Source organism: Colobus angolensis, unplaced genomic scaffold (genome assembly GCF_000951035.1).
Source record: "Colobus angolensis palliatus isolate OR3802 unplaced genomic scaffold, Cang.pa_1.0 Scaffold24, whole genome shotgun sequence".
Classification (NCBI taxonomy): domain Eukaryota; kingdom Metazoa; phylum Chordata; class Mammalia; order Primates; family Cercopithecidae; genus Colobus; species Colobus angolensis.
The window spans coordinates 671,561-688,952 of NW_012115599.1; the positions used below are offsets into that span (position 1 = coordinate 671,561).

General features: G+C 48.5%; 1 protein-coding gene across 1 annotated transcript in view; it reads left to right on the top strand.

The window, feature by feature from the left end:
• The first annotated feature begins 922 nt into the window (after positions 1–922).
• Positions 923–17,392, top strand: part of SFXN5 (sideroflexin 5) — a 130,706-nt gene continuing 114,236 nt past the window's right edge. The window contains exons 1-2 of the mRNA XM_011945175.1: positions 923–1,550; positions 16,158–16,226. Of these exons, the coding sequence (XP_011800565.1) occupies positions 1,449–1,550; positions 16,158–16,226 (171 nt within the window). The 5' untranslated portion in view covers positions 923–1,448. The remainder of the gene's footprint in view (positions 1,551–16,157; positions 16,227–17,392) is intronic.

Sequence of the window (17,392 nt, forward strand, 5' to 3'; positions counted from 1 at the left end):
AGATTCCTATTCTCAAGTTGCATGGTCTAGCAGGGGAAGATACGATACAAATCCAAGATACAAATAGTTCTTCATGGCTAGATACAATCTCTAAGATACAAATCCAAGATACAAATTGTTCTTCATGGCTAGCTAAAAATCTCCCTCCAGCTTTATGAAAAGTATTTCTTGTGGTTCAACTACTAGAGGATGAAAAACTTTGACTACTATAGCCCGTGTAGTGTCCAGAAACACTGGCAGACATGAGCCAACCCTGCAGTCCACCATGAGACTAATGAGACCCAAAGTGGGGTTCCCTAGAAGACCAAATATTTCTACTGTCATCTTGGGCAAAAGACGCAGCTCCTCCACTCCCCAAGTCTGGTTCACTGACCAGGTAATTCAGCTGGGAATCTTCAGCTAATCCATTCTACAACTGTGTGTGTTCATTATCCATGCTGGTGCTTACTCCACAATCTGTAACACACCCCCTTACCTAACGCCCTCCCCACCCGCCCTAGTCCCAAGTTCTTCTCCTGCCCGGGAATTAGACCCAGGAGGGATCTTCCTTGGTTGGCCAGACAAGGTGAAGGCTGTCAGGGCTCTTAATCCCCCACAGATGAACTCACAGCCAACGCTTACTTGAGTTTCTACTGTGAGCCCTCTTACGTCTGGCTCAGAAAACTGAAGTGAATCAAAAAGTCATAGCCCCTGCCCTGTGAACCTTACAGTAAGAAAGGCTATCCAGAACAGGAAGTAATTGTGAGTGCAAAAGAGAAGTGCTGGGTGCCACGGAGCCTCTATGGGATTTGTGGAAGCAGAGTGATGGACTGGGAAATGCAATGTTTAGGCTAAAGCCGGAAAGAGAGCCAGCATCAGGCGAAGATTTAGTCTTCTGGGTACAGAATGTTCAGGGGTCGCGGGGCGGGCAGGCCCCAGCATGCTCCAGGAACTGAGTGTCAGGACAACCGGAGAGCACAGGACGAGTGGGCAGGGTGGCGACGGAGGAAACGACGAGAAGGTTCTACAGTGCAACTCCTTGCAGAAAACCTTCCGAGGTTAACCCTACTCCGCCTGGAGTCTTTGCCCATCTGGTCCCAAGTCGGGCCCACTGGAATGGGACCCTCTGGGCTGCCTGGCCCCAGGAGCGACGCCCACGGCAGCCACTCTAACTTCTGGGGGCAAGTAAGCAGCGAGGGGTGGCCCGTGGTCGTCGTACAGGAACACCCTTCCTGGGCTGCCGATCTTGCACCTTGCAACACGGACAGCGGACTCCGAGACCTCCCCGGACCGCCGCAACTCTCTGCAGTCTAGGGTTGCAAGCGTCGGGACGGGAAAAACTACACTCCCCACAACCCCTTGCGCCTCCCGCTCGCTGCGGTTGCTTAGGGCCAATCGGGAGAGGCAGCTGTGGCGGGGGCCGAGGAGGGACATTTTAAAAGGGCCGGAGATTGCGGGCGTCAGTGGCCATGGCGGATACAGCGACTACAGCATCGGCGGCGGCGGCTAGTGCCGCTAACGCCTCGAGCGATGCACCTCCTTTCCAACTGGGCAAACCCCGCTTCCAGCAGGTGAGGACCGGGCTGTGGTCTGCGGGCCGGCGGGTGGCAGAGAGAAGACCAGCAAACTCCCCTCCAAAGTCCCCTTCCGCCCGAGGCTCTCCCACCGGCGGCCAGCCGAGCCTGCAGCTAGCCCTGCGGGGACTTCAGCCACAGCCACCCTTTTCCCATTCGTCAGCGGGGCGGGCACGGACTCTCACCGTGGCTTCCTATTGGTCCTTGGCGCCGTCACTCCCCGGCTGTCCGCGCCCTCTCGCCTTTCCCGCCCGCGGCGCCCTGTGATTGGCCACCGCTGGCTGCGGTCAAGGTCCCGAGCGCCCAGCTTCGAGCGGCTGCTCAGGGTCGCTTCGGGTTGTGCAGCCGCCCGCCCCGGGCGCAAAGTTCTAGTCCGGCCCTGGTTGGGAAGTTGGCGTGGCCGGGATGCCTCCTAACTTTTTCCCCCGGTGGGGACTGACGTTCCTTTCGAGCTGCTGGCGGAACCGCCGGGTAGCGTCGCTCCCAGCGGTCACTCCCTAGCCCGGGCCCCCAAGCCGGGCCCGGCGCGCGCGGCAGTTTGCGGGGGCGAGTGCCGAGGCGAGCGGCGGTCCGGCGTCCCCTGTCCCTGCTCCCCTTCTTGGGTTGAGGATTCGCTGGCGCAGCAAGCCGGCCGATGCCCTGCGGGGATGTAGCGAGGGCGTGCGAGGGAAACGCTGTGTCATCCCCTGGGGCCGTCGTCCCTCCGAGGGGCTGTCGCCCGGGAACCCCTCAGCCTCTCCCTCACTGCTTTCTCTGCGGAGCGTCTCCCGCGCCTGGGCCCCTGCGTCGCCGGGCACTGGCTCTGGGCACACCCGCTCGGGCTCTTCGGGGCACGGCGACAGGGGTCCTTTCCCTCCGGGACCCCCGCTGGGGCGTCGCCGACTCGGCCCTGGACTGCGGAGGCGGGGGTGGAACGCGGAGCCTGGGCGCCTTGCTGGGCCCGGAGACCGGAGCCGGGGAGGGGCCGCTCCCGCGCCGCAGACCCTGGGGCTGCTGTGCCTCCTGCACCGAGGAGACGGAATTTATTAGGAAACGGGCAGAGAGACCGCTGAAGTAAACCGGGGCTTGCCGGGGGTGGGCGGCTGCAGAGGCGACCAGAAAAGAACTTTGCAGGAAGAAAGGAAATTGTACAAAGGTCGGTGCGGTGGCTTGTTTTTTTTCTTTCTTTTTTTTTTTTTTTTTTTTTTTTTTGTTTGGTCTTTTGTTTTTTTTTTTTTTTTTTTTTTTTTTTAATTTTTTTAATTGTGGTGGTGGAAGGGGGATTGGTTCCAGCAAAGGGGGACCCGGAGCTTTGCCGATAATTAGGGAACTTGGCTCCTGAGCCGTCTGAAAAAAATGTCCCCAGTGTTTCTTAACAGGACTTTAATTCCTTTTAAAAGTAGGCCATCTCAGCATGTAGGTATCCGAGGTGAGACTGGCATCTTCCTTCCAGTGTAGGAGGCCATCTAGGGTGAGATTGTCGGGGTGTCCCTGCTTGGACTTGAGTGACCTTATTATATTGCCTATCCCCGCTCCCACCCCCATTGTGCTCATCCTTACAGGCTCAGTCGGGCCTGCCTCTCAGGCAAACACTTGCTCCCTACGTCTCTGGTCCCTTTTTCCCTCTGGTCCCATGAGATTGCAGACTCCCTCCTGCACACCTCTTTGGCCACCTGAGTCGGATCATCATAGCTCTCCATACAGTGCCCTGTGGTCTTCTAAATGTTTGCTGTGTGATGACTTGGTTTCCTCAAATCCCCTGTAGGCCTTTTGCGAGAAGGGGCTGAACTTGGCCTTCTCTGCCTCTGTCTTACCCTGATAGAGACAAGTTAGGCATATAGTAATGTGCCGAGTAAAAGATTTGTGGGTTTTTTTTTTTTCTTGGTGTCTGTTTTCTGTATGTGGCACTTGGGACATTCAGTTACCCAACGGACGTTTATCAAATATGTCTTAGTAGCTTATATGACTGAGCGCTTTACTGTGAGCACTGCTCTAGAGCAATAGATAAACATTTGAGGCCACCCTGTTCCTGCAGCCATTACGGTACTTCTTTCTGGCACTGCTCTTGCAGGCAGTAAAATTTAGTGTTTGTTGTATACACTTTTGAAGCTCCCCTCCCCAGCATAGTGACCTGCATAAAGCACGTTGCATCTGATTCATCCATGTTAAGGATCTTCTCTCTTGCCCACACCTGCTCCTCCCGCATGGCTCCCTGGCTCTGCAAGCAGCCCAACTTGCCACCCAATCAGTGCAGCCAGAAGCCTGGGAGCTGCCTGTGTTCTTTCCTTCTTCTCCCTCACCCTTTAAGTGCAACCAGAGGCCCAGTGATCTCACCTCTTACACAGCCCTCAAGTCCACCCATCTCTACTGCCAGAATCCTAAACCAAGCCCCCATCATTATTTCCTGGGTCACTGCAGTAGCCTCGCAACAGGTCTCCCTGCTTCCACTCTGTCCCTCTTCCAGTCCTTCCTCCTTCTGCAAGGCAGTCCCAACAATACAGATCTGATCAAGGGACTCCCCACACCCTTGCACATTTAAATACCCTCCAATGGCTTCCCGTGCTTCTGAGATAAAGACCTAACTTCTGAAGGGGCCCCCAAAGTATACATGGCCCACCCCACTGATGACTACTTCCTTGAATCCCACCACCCAACCACCCACACCTCGCACCCCTCCTTCACATCACACTGGCTGCTTTTCAGCCTCTGAACTCACCGTGTTCCCTCCCACCACTGGGCCATCTGCTTGGAACATCACCTCTTCCTCTTCCTGCAACTCTTGTTCCCACTCTTCCTCATCCCTGGTGTATCCATGAAGCATCACTTTCTTGGAGAAGCCTCCTGCCACTCCCAGATTGAATTTTTGACTGTTTCCTTACTGCAAACACCTATCTCAGTGTATACATTGATTTGTGATGAGTATTTCTTTGCCATCTGTGTTTCCCTTTCAACTATGGACTTTGTGGAAGTGGAGGCTGTGCCTGCCATCACCCCCTGTTGACTCTCCAAGGCTCATCACAGTGCCTGGCAGTTAAGAGGTACTTAATGAAGATTTGTTGTATACATGAATATCCTGGAGACAATTCAGTAGGGCTTTGTGGACTTGAATTAAATTAACTTGTAAGGTTGTGATTGGAAAGGTGAACCAACTTTTCTCCAAATTGTCCCTTAGGGATCTTATAAAATTGCAACCAAGTGGGGGCATGTTTGACAGTGTAAGATTAATCAGTACTGAAACATTCCAGAGTTGGGGTGTCTCTAAGGAGGTGAGTCTAAAGACACAAAGATTGGCCATGTATGTACTGGGTTGATGAGCTCCTTTAGGGCCCAGCCCACATCTCTGTGTCCTGCTCTGGCATGTAATAATTGTGTAATATATGCTTATAGTACCTTGTGCTGGCCTGACAGAAGCATGCTTCAAGGTAGTTGATAATCCAGGATTCATTCCCAGCACCCATGCCAGGGACAACTAATCTCACCGCTTTCTGCAGGATTTGGCACCAAGGTCTTTCCTTATTCCCTGGAGTCACTCTAGAACTCCTCTTTATTCCCTCAAGGGTCTCCCTGTGCAAGAGGACAGGGGGAGAAAGAGGGTGGAGGGTGTGGAGGGTCAGAGTGTGAAGAAAGGGTGATGGGTGTTGGTGGTCTGTGACCATCTTTCTCCCTGTAAGATGGTGACAGGTGTCAAGCATCATTCCAGTCTTTTTGTGTATTGACTTACTGAATTTTCACAAAAACACTGTGAGGCAGGTGCAATGATCTCCAATTTATGGGTAAGAAAACTGCAGCACACAAACAGATTAAGTAACTTCCCAGAAAGTCTGGCTCCAGAGTTCATGTTTGTTTGTTTATTTGTTTGTTGTCAACATTATTATGGAAGTTTACAAACATACTAATCTGGAGACAGTTGTCAGTGAACCCCTATGCACCCATCATCCAGCTTCAACAGTTGCCAACTTAAAGCCAGCCTTGTTTCATCTATACACCCATCCCCACAACCCAACCAATGAATTATTCTGAAGCAAAGCCCAAACATCCCATCATTTCATTGAACCTACTAGTAGGTGTCTCTAAAAAATAAGGACTCTTTGGTTAGGTTTTTTTAAAATAAACTTTTTTGTTTTGGAATAATTTCACACTTAGAGAAGTCAAAAGACAATTCCTGCCTAGCCCTCACCCATTGTCCTCTATTATCGTCTTGCATTGCCACTTTATATTTTTCAAAACTAAGAAACTAACATTGGTACGTTATCATTAACTACACTCCAGACTTAATTTTACTAATTTTTTACACTAATGTCTCCTTTCTGTCCCAGGATCCCATCCAGGAACATGTTATGTTTAGTCATCATGTCTCTTTAGCCTCCTCTGGTCTGTGGCAGTCATAGTACCTGGGACAGTTTCTCAGACTTTGCTTGTTTTTGATGACCTTGACAATTTTGGAAGATATTTTATAGAGTATCCGTCAACTTGGGTTTACCTAATGTCTTACTTTTGGGTAGACCGGAGTTATGGGTTTGGAGGTAAGAATATCACAGAGGTGAAGCTTTATCACATGATATTGGTGGTTTTTTTTATTTGTTTAACATAACCACGCCCTTAACACACCTAAAATCATTATTTCTTTTTTCTTTTTTTTAGAGACAGGGTTTCTGTCTGTCACCCACACTGGAGTACAGTGGAACAGTAATTAATGGCTCAATGCAGCCTTTAGCTCCTGGGCTCAAGCAATCCTCTGGCCTCAACCTCCAAAGTAGCTGGAACTACAGGGGTGTGCCACCATGCATGGCCACATATATATATATGTGTGTGTGTGTGTGTGTGTATGTATATGTATGTATATATTTTTTGTTTGTTTGTTTTCTTTTTTTTTTTGTAGAGACAGGTGTCTTGCTATTTTGCCAGGCTGGTATAAAACTCCTGGCCTCTAACGATTCTTCTGCTTCACCCTCCCAAAGTGCTGGGATTTACAGGCATGAGCCACCATGTCTGGCCCATTAATTCTTAATATCATCAAGTAACCAGTCACTATTCATATTTCCCTGATCGTGACATAATTTATTTGTAGTTGAATCAGGATCCTGTTTGTTCCACATATTATTACCTTTGTAATTTGTATCTCTCTTTTATCTTTTATTTATTTATTTTGGAGACAGAATCTCTCTCTGTCACCCAGGATGGAGTGCAGTGGCACGATATCAGCTCACTGCAACCTCTGCCTCCCGGGTTCAAGTGATCCTCCTGCCTCAGCCTCCTAAGTAGCTGGGATTACGGGCACACGCCACCACGCCTGGCTAGTTTGTGTATTTTTAGTAGAGATGGGGTTTTGCCATGTTGGCCAGGCTGGTCTCAAACTCCTGACCTCAGGTGATCCACCCGCCTCAGCTTCCCAAAGTGCTGGGGTTGCAGGCGTGAGCTACTGCACCTGGCCTCTTTTGTGTCTTTTAATCTGTTAGTTCTCTCTTCCTCTTTTCCCTTCCTCTTTGTTGAAGAAACAGTTGTTTGTCCCTGTAGAATTCCCCTCCTTCTCAATGTAGCTGATGGCATCTCTGTGGTAGTGGTTAGCATGTTCCTTTGTCCCTTGTTTCTCCTGTAAACTTAAAGTCTGCATTAAACCACTACCCCAACTGCCTAATGAAAGGGAGGAGATGACAGCACAGCACCCAGAGAACCTTTGAGACCTGCTTTGCTTCCTTTCCTCTTCCTTTTCTGCTGATTTCCTCTCCTGAACTCACTGTTTTCCCTTCTGGCTCACATACCATGTTTGCCATGTTGGGGCCCCAGGACAGGAAACAAACGCGCATACTTTCTCCCATTTGTGTTTCAGTCCATCTGTAAATAAATTGTTGTCCAGGGCCAGGCACAATGGCTCATGCTTGTAATCCCAGCACTTTGGGAGGCTAAGGCAGGCAGATCACTTGATGCCAGGAGTTCGGGACCAGCCTGGCCAACATGGTGAAACCCTGTCTCTACTAAAAATACACAAAATTAGCCGGGGGCGCGGTGGCAGGCGCCTGTAATCCCAGCTACTCAGGAGGCTGAAGCAAGAGAATCGCTTGAACCCGGGAGGCAGGTTGCAGTGAGCCGAGATTGCGCCGTTGCACTCCAGCCTGGGCAACAAGAATGAAACTGTCGCAAAAAAAAAAAAAAAAAAAATTGTCATCTAGGTACAGTGGCTCATGCCTGTAATTCCAGCACTTCAAGAGGCCATGGCAGGAGGATTGCTTGAGGCCAGGAGCTTGAGACCAGCCTGGACAACATAGTGAGACCCCATGTCTACAGAAAATTGAAAAACTAGCTGGGTATGGTGGCATGTACCTGTAGTCCCAGCTACTTGGAAGGCTGGGACAGGAGGATCCCATGAGCCCAGAAGTCTGAGGCTGCAGTGAGCTATGATCACACAACTGCACTCCAGCTGGACAACAGAGTGAGACACTGTCTCAAAAAAGGAGGAAGTTTTTTTAAACATTCTGGTGAGGTGTGGTGGCTCATGCTTGTAATTCCAGCACTTTGAGAGGCTGAGGGGGACAGATCACTTGATCCCAGAAGTTTGAGACCAGCCCAGGCAACATGGCGAAACCCTGTCTCTACAAAAAATATAAAAATTGGCCAGGTGTGGTGACACATGCCTGTAGTCCCAGTTGCTCCAGAGGGTGAGGTGGGAGAATCACCTGAGTCCAGGAAGTGGGGGTTGTAGTGAGCTGTGATCGTGCCATTGCACTCCAGCCTGGGTGACAAAGTGAGACGCTGTCTCAAAAATAAAACAAAAATTCATTGCTCTTTCGGAAGTCTCACTTATCTGTTGAGGTGACTGGGGGTATGAGTGTGCTGGGGACAAAGGCCTAGTAGGCAGAGCAGGCTGGTTGCACAGGGCGGGTATGGAGAGCTTGCTGGGCAGAAAAATGCTTTCTTCATTTCAAGGTTGGGAGGTTTGTGTGGGCTGAGAGTTGGGAGGTGAGGGGAAATGTCTCATAGTTTGCTTGAAATAAAGTTTTAAAATCACAGTACCTTGCAGGTGGTTATGTATTTTAATCATTTACTTCCTATAGGCGAGACAGTGAGTTTTTTTCTAATGCTGCTCATGGGCTGCTTTGTGCAGTGGAGAGGGGTCATCATTTCCAAGAGTCACACTGGCCAGGTTTTAAAATAGACACTGATAGCTGGAGGCCACCCCCAGAGCAATAGAATCAGAATCCCTGGGTGTATGGCCTGGTTTTTTAAGTACCCAGGTGGTTCAGGGTGCAGCTGATTCAGGACTACTGGGCTGGCCCAGCCTTTCTGCTTTGGGCTGTAGATTCAGTGAGTATATTATTCCTAATCCCGGAGAGCAGTAATTTGGAGGTCTGGTGTGTGTATTTGGGGGGCGTTGTTAGCTTCTTCAGGGATCTTTGCCCTCAGCTGCTGCTCCCAAGGCCTGCTCTCACTGGGGGGCCTGCAGATGGGAGAGAGCTGGCTGGTGGTAGTGGGAAGGCAGCAGCTGCTGCAGGCCTGGGGCTCCTGCTGAGAATTAGCTGACTCACCTTTCTTGTGAAGAGAAAGAGAAGGAATCACTTGACTGACTCATTCTTCCGGTAAAGAAAAAGGGGAGGAAAAACATCCACGGATTGTGTGATTGGGTAAAGATGGGAGCTGAATTTGGGAGGGAGGGGGTAAAAGATGGGAGCTGAATTTGGGAGGGAAGCTATACATTTTAAACTATTGAGAAAATAATTGAGAAAGTAAAAACCTTCCTTGCCATTCATTCATCAGGCAGGAAGGAACAAACACAGATCCAGCTGCAAAGAAACAATGTTTCTCACAAGGACCCACAGGAGCTACAAAGTATCCAATAACTTTCTTCTAGTAACCACCTCTTTCATACTCATGTCTCACTCTATAAGGTCCTACACTGCCAAGAACTTTGCTATTTAAATCATATCATTGGGAATGAACCATCTACCTCTTGATTGGCAGGTCTACGTCACTTTGCCTCAGAGAATGAACCCATAGCTGCAAATAAGGGGTTTCTGGTCACAACATTTCTCATTAATCTTAACTTTATAGTTTTTAAGGAAACAAGACCCTGAGTGGTTGGTCCAGACTTACGTTGACTCCTTTCCATATGGTATTGCTTTGCGTGGAGCATATTAAAGCACTGCTTCATTTAAATTTTACTCTATCTTCCTTAAATTATATACTAAATATTTTTCTTTGTTTGGCAAGGCACCCCATAATTCTCTGCTTTGTGCCCCTCTTTGTTGAGTGAGTCAGTAAATCTGACTTAGACTATAGGTTTGTCTCTATAGTGGGTGGGGTGGGGGTCTTAGGCCAGTCTGTACCTGACATTTCCAACTCAGAATCTCTTTCTTGAATCTCAGTCCAAATGTTTGCTGAAAAATTACATCTGGAAAGCCCTTTAAATATCGCAGACTGATATGACCAATACAGAGTTTTTATCTTCTTCCCACTTAATCAGTATGCTTCTTGCTGTCCCCATTCTGGTTAACAAACATTCATGTCTCACTAGAAAGCGAGGCATCATCTGTGGCTGCTCTTCCTCATTTCCCCACAGTTGGTCAACCTTGCTACTTCCAGGACCTAGCACAGTGCTGGGCACACAGTAGATCTTTGGTGGTGGGTTGAATGGTGAATGAATGAAGAGACCACAGGAGTCCGGTGCAGCTTCTGATCCTAAGTTTCATGCTTTCATCTTCTTGCATATACCCTCCTCTGCTAGGTAAACTTATCCATCCCCTGGTCCCAGCTCCTCTGGGATACCTCCTTGACTTACACTAGGAAGACATAGGAAGAACTGTGTCCCCAGTGCATTTTACGATGCTTCATTTAAACTCTGATCAGTGTTTTGTGGTTATTTGTTTATAGTTATTAGTCTAGCTTGATGGACTCTGAGCTCTTTGAGGGCTTGTTCATTTGGTGTCCCCTTGTGTCCGGAATTGGTGGGTTCTTGGTCTCACTGACTTCAAGAATGAAGCTGCGGACTCTCGCGGTGAGTGTTACAGTTCTCGAGATGGTGTGTCCGGAGTTTGTTCCTTCAGACGTTGAGATGTGTCTGGAACTTCTTCCTTCTGGTGGGTGGTCTCCCTGTCAGGAGTGAAGCTGCAGACTTTCGCGGTGAGTGATACAGCTCATAAAGGCAGAGCGGACCCAAAGTGAGCAGCAGCAAGATTTATTGCAAAGGGTGAAAGAACAAAGCTTCCACAGTGTTGAAGGCGACCCTAGCGCCTTGCCACTGCTAGCTGGGGCAGCCTGCTTTTATTCCCTTATCTGGCCCCACCCACATCCTGCTGATTGGTCCATTTTACAGAGAGCTGATTGGTCCGTTTTGACAGAGTGCTGATTGGTGCGTTTACAATCCTTGAGTTAGACACAGAGTCACAGAGTGCTAGTTAGCTAGATACAGAGTTAGCTAGATAGAGTACCAAGTGGTGTATTTACAAACCTTGAGCTAGACACAGAGTACTGATTGGTGTATTTACAAACCCTGAGCTAGACACAGAGTGCTGATTGGTGCGTTTACAATCCTTGAGCTAGACACAGAGTGCTAGATGGAAAAATTCTCCAAGTCCCCACTAGGTTAGCTAGATACAGAGTGCTGATTGGTACACATATGATCGTCTGGCTAGATATAAAAGTTCTCCAAGTCCCCATCCAGTTCAGGAGCCCAGCTGGCTTCACCCAGTGGATCCTGCACTAGGGCTGCAGGTGGAGCTGCCCACCAGTCCGGAGCGGCACCTGCACTCCTCAGCCCTTGGGCTGTCCACTGGATCAGGCGCCAGGGAGCAGGGGGCAGCGCAGGTCGGGGAGGCTCCAGCCGCCTGGGAGCCAACCGCAGGGGGAGGAGCTCAGACATGGCAGGTTGCCCGTCTAGAGCCCTGCGTGGTGGGGAGGCAGCTAAGGCCGGGCGAGAATTTGAGTGCGGTGCCGGTGGGCCAGCACTGCTGGGGGACCTGGCACAACCTGGGCAGCTGCTGGCCCAGGTGCTAAGCCCCTCACTGCCCTTGGCCGGTGGTGCCGGCTGGCGCTCCATATGCGTGGCCCACTGCGCCGGCACCTGCCAGAACTCACGCTGGCCCGCGAGCGCAGCCCCGGTTCCCGCCCTTGCCTCTCCCTCCGCACCTCCCAGCAAGCAGAGGGAGGTGGCTCCGGCCTCAGCCAGCCCAGAGAGGGGCTCCCACGCCATGGCGCACTGAAGGACTCCTCAAGCACCGCCAGAGTGGACACTGAGGCTGAGGAGGTGCTGAGAGTAAGGGCGGCTAGCACACTGTCACCTCTCACCCTGAGCCTAGCTCATTAGGCGTTTGTAGGTGTCTGTGTAGCAGAATGCGTTATCTGGGAGTCTCCCCCAGTAGCTGTGGTGGAAAGTGATACAAGAAGGCTGGCAGGACTGGGACAGGATGAAGACAGTGTGAGACCCACAGGACAAGTCAGAGGCTGAAGTTTCTGCTGGACTATCTTCAAAAAGTTACTTCACTGAGGCCATTCTACTTCCAGGTTCTCTCCTCTGCACCTGCTCATCCTCTTCCCTCCTTGAACCATTAGCTGCCATACTGTTATCCTTTCCTAATCTTGCCCTCCCTTCAAAGCCCAGCCCAGCTCTACCCCACCGAGAAGCCTTGAGGCTGTTGGCCACTCATCAGCCCACTCAAGGATTCCTGTGGCAGGAGACCCTTCCTTCCAGATATGTAAGGAGACTTCGAACCAGGGAGGATAAGGAAGGAATATTCAATAGCCCATGTCCTTCAGGAGCTCATAATCAAATATAATACTTAAAATATCAGTTCATATTTTACTTTATTTTTGGAGACAGGCTCTCTCACTCTGTCCCCCAGCCTGGAGTGAAGTGGCGTGATCATAGCTCACTGCAACCTCAAACTCCTGGCCTGAGGTGGTCCTCCTACCTCACTCTCCTAAGTAGCTGGGACTACAGGTGCATACCACCATGCCTGGCTAATTTTTAAATTTTTTTTGTAGAGGTGGGGTTTCACTGTGTTGCCCAGACTGATCTTAAAGTCCGGGGCTCAAGTGATCCTATCACTTCAACCTCCCAAGTAGGTGGGATTATAGGAGCAAGCCACTGTGATTGGCTTGCATTTTACTCTAAATATGTATTTTCAAATGTAATATCATTTCTGCATATTATGCATAATATCGATTTTTTTATATCAAAAGCAATTTAAAGATCTGGAAATATAAATCATACATAAGCCTATTACCCAGAGGCAATCTCTATTAACATTTTAGTGTATTTTCATCTAGCTTTTTTGAAAATATAATTTTTACCTTTTTATTTTGAAACACTTTTAGTCTTACAGAAAGGTTGCAAGAAGAATAAGGAAAACTTCCCTATTTGCCTAGATCTACCAATTTTTAACATCTTATCACATTTCCTTTATTCTCTTTGTCTACAAGTAATCATAAAGTCTGGAAAGATAGCAAATATACATGATATCATCAGGACATCTTCAATCTATATTCAATTATAGTACCTACATTTCCAGATTTTATGGCTGCCTTGTGTTTTTACACGTTATTTTTCTTCAACTATTTACAAATAGATTGTATTCATTCATTTCCTAATACATCAGAGTATATGTCTTTTTTTTTTTTTTTTTTTTGAGACAGAGTCTTGCTCTGTCACCCAGGCTGGAGTGCAGTGGCATAATCTTGGCTCACTGCAACTTCCACCTCCCGGGTTCAAGCAATACTCCTGCCTCAGCCTCCCAAGTAGCTGGGATTGCACTACCACACCCAGCTAATTTTTATATTTTTAGTAGAGGTGGGGTTTCACCACATTGGCCAGACTGGTCTTGAACCCCTGACCTCAGGTGATCCGCCTGCATTGGTCTCCCAAAGTGCTGGGATTACTGGGTGAGCCACTGCGCCCGGCCCAGCGTATATCTTTTAAGAACAAGGACATTCTTGGCTGGAAGTGGTGGCTCATGCCTGTAATCCCAGCACTTTGGGAGGCTGAGGTGGGTAGATCATGAGGTCAGAAGATGGAGACCATCCTGGCTAACACGGTGAAACCGCATCTCTGCTAAAAATACAAAAAAAATTAGCTAGGCATAGTGTCACAAGCCTGTAGTCACAGCTACTCGGGAGGCTGAGGCAGGAAAATTGGTAACTCAGGAGGCAGAGGTTGCAGTGAGCTGAGATTGCACCACTGCACTCCAGCCTGGGAGACAGAGCCAGACTCTGTCTCGGAAAAAACAAAAACAAAAACAAAAAAACAAGGACATTCTCTTATATCACCACAGTGTGGTAATTATAGTCAGGAGATTTAACATGGATACAACACTTTTATTAACCTATGGTCCATATTCCACTTTTGTCACTTGTCTCAGTAATGCTCTAGAGCATTCCCTCCTCTATGCCAGGATCCAATCCCAAGTTACACAGTGCATCTAGTTGTCTCTTTAGCTTCTTTAATGTGGAACAGTCTCATTCCCACTCTTTCTTTGTCTTTATGACATTGACATATTTGATGAACAAAACCAATTTATTTATGGAATGTCAGTGTGGGTTTGTTTTGTTTTCTCGTGATTAGATTTATTTAGTCGCTGTGGAATATTATGTGAGTGATGCTGTGGACTTCCCCAGTATCACATTTGGAAGAACACAATGTACCACCTGCCCTTCATTGATCCTTTTAACATGTCCCCATCATTTTTTAGGGGTAAGACTTCATTACTTTCTGGTGCAACAAAATGTACCAGTTTCATCTTGTACCTTCCCTACCCCCGCCTTTGAATCTGCTCCTTTCCTAAGGAACCCTGGTCCCTGTTAGTGGACCAGGATCTGGATGTCATTTGGTCTTTTTGCTTTTCACTTAGTATCTGTCTAGCTCTGTTTATCCCCTTGTTTGTTGAGTTGGAATCACACTGCTTATATGCATTTCATAAAATTTTAAGCATTATTCCATGTCATGAATGTTTGAAAACATAGTTTTAAAGGCCTCGTAGTATTCAGTCATATGAATGGACCAGCATTTATTTAACCATCCATCTTTGTAGATAATGCCGCAGTGAATATCCTTGGTATGTACACCTGACCAGATCTTTGAATATCTTGGATTGTTTCCTTAGACTACATTCTTAGAGGTGAAATTTTGCCAGGACAGCATTGTGAGCCTCCCTTATGTATGTCTTTAATGGGGAAATGGTCCAGGCTGTGTGGATTATAAGAGGTTAGGCAGCTGTTTCTATTAGGAATGGACTGAAGGTTGATCTGGTTTGTGAGAGACAGCATCTGGGTAGGGGCAGCATTAGGGGTTAGAGGTTGCTTCATGTAGGGTGCCATAGTGGGAGAGAAATGGAGGTGGGATGAGAACTGGTGTGTGGGGATACTTTGAGGTGACCTGGAGCCTATTGCAGGGTCTTTATTGGGAAGGGAAAGGAACAGGAATTGACTGCAGGGTCTGGTGTCCTACTAAATAAGGGGAGGGAGGCCGGGCGTGGTGGCTCACGCCTGTAATCCCAGCACTTTGGGAGGCTGAGGCGGGTGGATCACAAGGTCAGGAGATCCAGACCATTCTGGCTAACAAGATGAAACCCCATCTACTAAAAATACAAAAATTATCCAGGCGTGGTGGTGGGCACCTATAGTCCCAGCTACTCAGGAGGCTGAGGCAGGAGAATGGCGTGAACCTGGGAGGCGGAGCTTGCAGTGAACCGAGATTGCATCACTGCACTCCAGCCTGGGCAACAGAGCGAGAATCTCCATCTTAAATAAATAAATAAATAAGTAAGGGGAGGGAATGTGGAGGCTTCTGTTTCCTCCACTGTGCAAAGGATGGTGCTTGGAGAGTTGTGGGGCTCTAGGGAGGAATTTGGGGCAGAGCCCAGAGTGTAGTGAGGCATGAACCCCCAGTGATTGCAGCTTCCCCTTCATCCCCCACCTTGGCACCCTCTGTCTTCCCCTTGAGCTCGGCTTTGCCCAGCTGGCTTAGTCCCCAGGGCAGAAGGCCCAGCAGCTAGGTTGCTTGGTTTCCTTTCATTGTGCTCTAATGCCTGTGGTGCTTAGCACAAAGCCCTCCTTTTCCACAGCCCCTGCTCTGGGGCAAGGTTGGGGGAGCTGCCTCTTGTCCTGCACCTCAACAGCTACAGGGTTCTGGATGAAGGAGGGCCTGAGGATTGTGAGCTTGGTGCCTTCAGGTTTGAGCTGCACTTGGGAACCTCCCCCTGGAGGCAGAGCTGGACCTTGGGGAGGGACCCTGTGAGGGGCAGGCCAGGATGCTCTGTCACTTCAGGTCCTGAGCAAGACAGGCTGGGAGAGGGCTGGGGCCAGGCCTCACCTTCAGCCTACATGTCCAGGGATGCTTGGGAGCTTTTAATAGGCTCAGAATAGATCTCAGGGCATTGGGAGAGAGGGGGGAAAATGGGAGGCACCTGGAAGAGCAGATGAGTCCATCCTTGAGTATCTCAGTGGTCTCTCTGAGTTGACTTTGGAAAACTCTCAGCCTCAGGAAAGCTGTCCTTAGATTTCTGAGGCCTCATTGGCATTTATCACCCACATGGGGAGTCCTGGGGACCGGGGGACCCCAATCATGAAGGGTAGGGCTCCCCAGTGTCTGGAGAAGGGTGCACAGCGGCTGATCCATTCACTCTTATCTCTCATCCCCTTCAGACATCCTTCTATGGCCGCTTCAGGCACTTTTTGGATATCATCGACCCTCGTACACTCTTTGTCACTGAGGTAAGTCATGACTGTCACCCTCAGTGGCCTTTTGGCCTTTGTACCTTGTCATTTCAGAATATGTGGGTCATTAAGGGAGGGTGAGGATGGGGAAGTAAAAAGAGTAGGGGAGGTGGGAGGTGAGAGAGGAAGGTAACAAATTCTCTCTACCTGTAGCTATCTATTTATGTATCTATGTGTCTGTCTCTGAGTTCATACATTGTGCTGTATGCTTTTTACATTATGTCATTTGGATCTCACAACACCCCTTCAAGATAGATATTATTGTTATTCTTTAAAACTTTAATGAAATTATTATCAAGTACATAAATTATTTGCTCATTAGAAAAGTTCAAACAGTACAAGTATGTTTAAGTAGAAAAAAAAGTATCCTTTAATCATCCTCCCTACTTAGTTCCCTCCTCCCATAGGTAACAGCTGTTAATGGCTTTTAACATCAGGTTAGTAAGGTATAATTTACCTTTCTTAGGTGTGCAGTTCTTTGAGTTTTGACCGTCATATTCAGTCATGTATCCACCATCACAATTGTATTAGTCTGGTCTCACACTGCTATAAAGAAATTCCTGAGACTGGGTAATTAATAAAAGAAAGTGATTTAATTGTCTCACAGTTCCTCATGGCTGGGGAGGCCTCAGGAAATGATCATGGTGGAAGGGGAAGCAGACACCTTCTTCACAAGGTGGCAGGAGAGAGAGGAATGGAGGAGGAACTTCTGAGCACTTACAAAACCATCAGATCTCATGCAAACTCACTATCATGAGAACACCATGAGGGAAACCATCACCGTGATGCAATCACCTCCCACCATGTCCCTCTCTCAACATGTGGGGATTATGGGGTTTACAATTTGAGATGAGGTTTGGGTGGGGACACAGAAGCAAACCTTATGGACAATCAAGATGTGAAGCATTTTCATCACCCTGACATGTTCCTTATACCTCTTTATAATCAGCTCCTCCCTGTCTCCACCCCCTGTCAACCAGTCATTTGCTTTCTGTTTCTATTGTTTTGCTGTTTTTAGAATGTTGTATAAATGGAATCCTACAGTATGCAGCCTTTTGTATCTGGCTTCTTTCCCTTAACACAGTGTTTTTGAGGCTGGGTGCAATGGCTCACACCTGTAATCTCATCACTTTGAGAGGCTGAGGCAGGAGGATTGCTGGAGC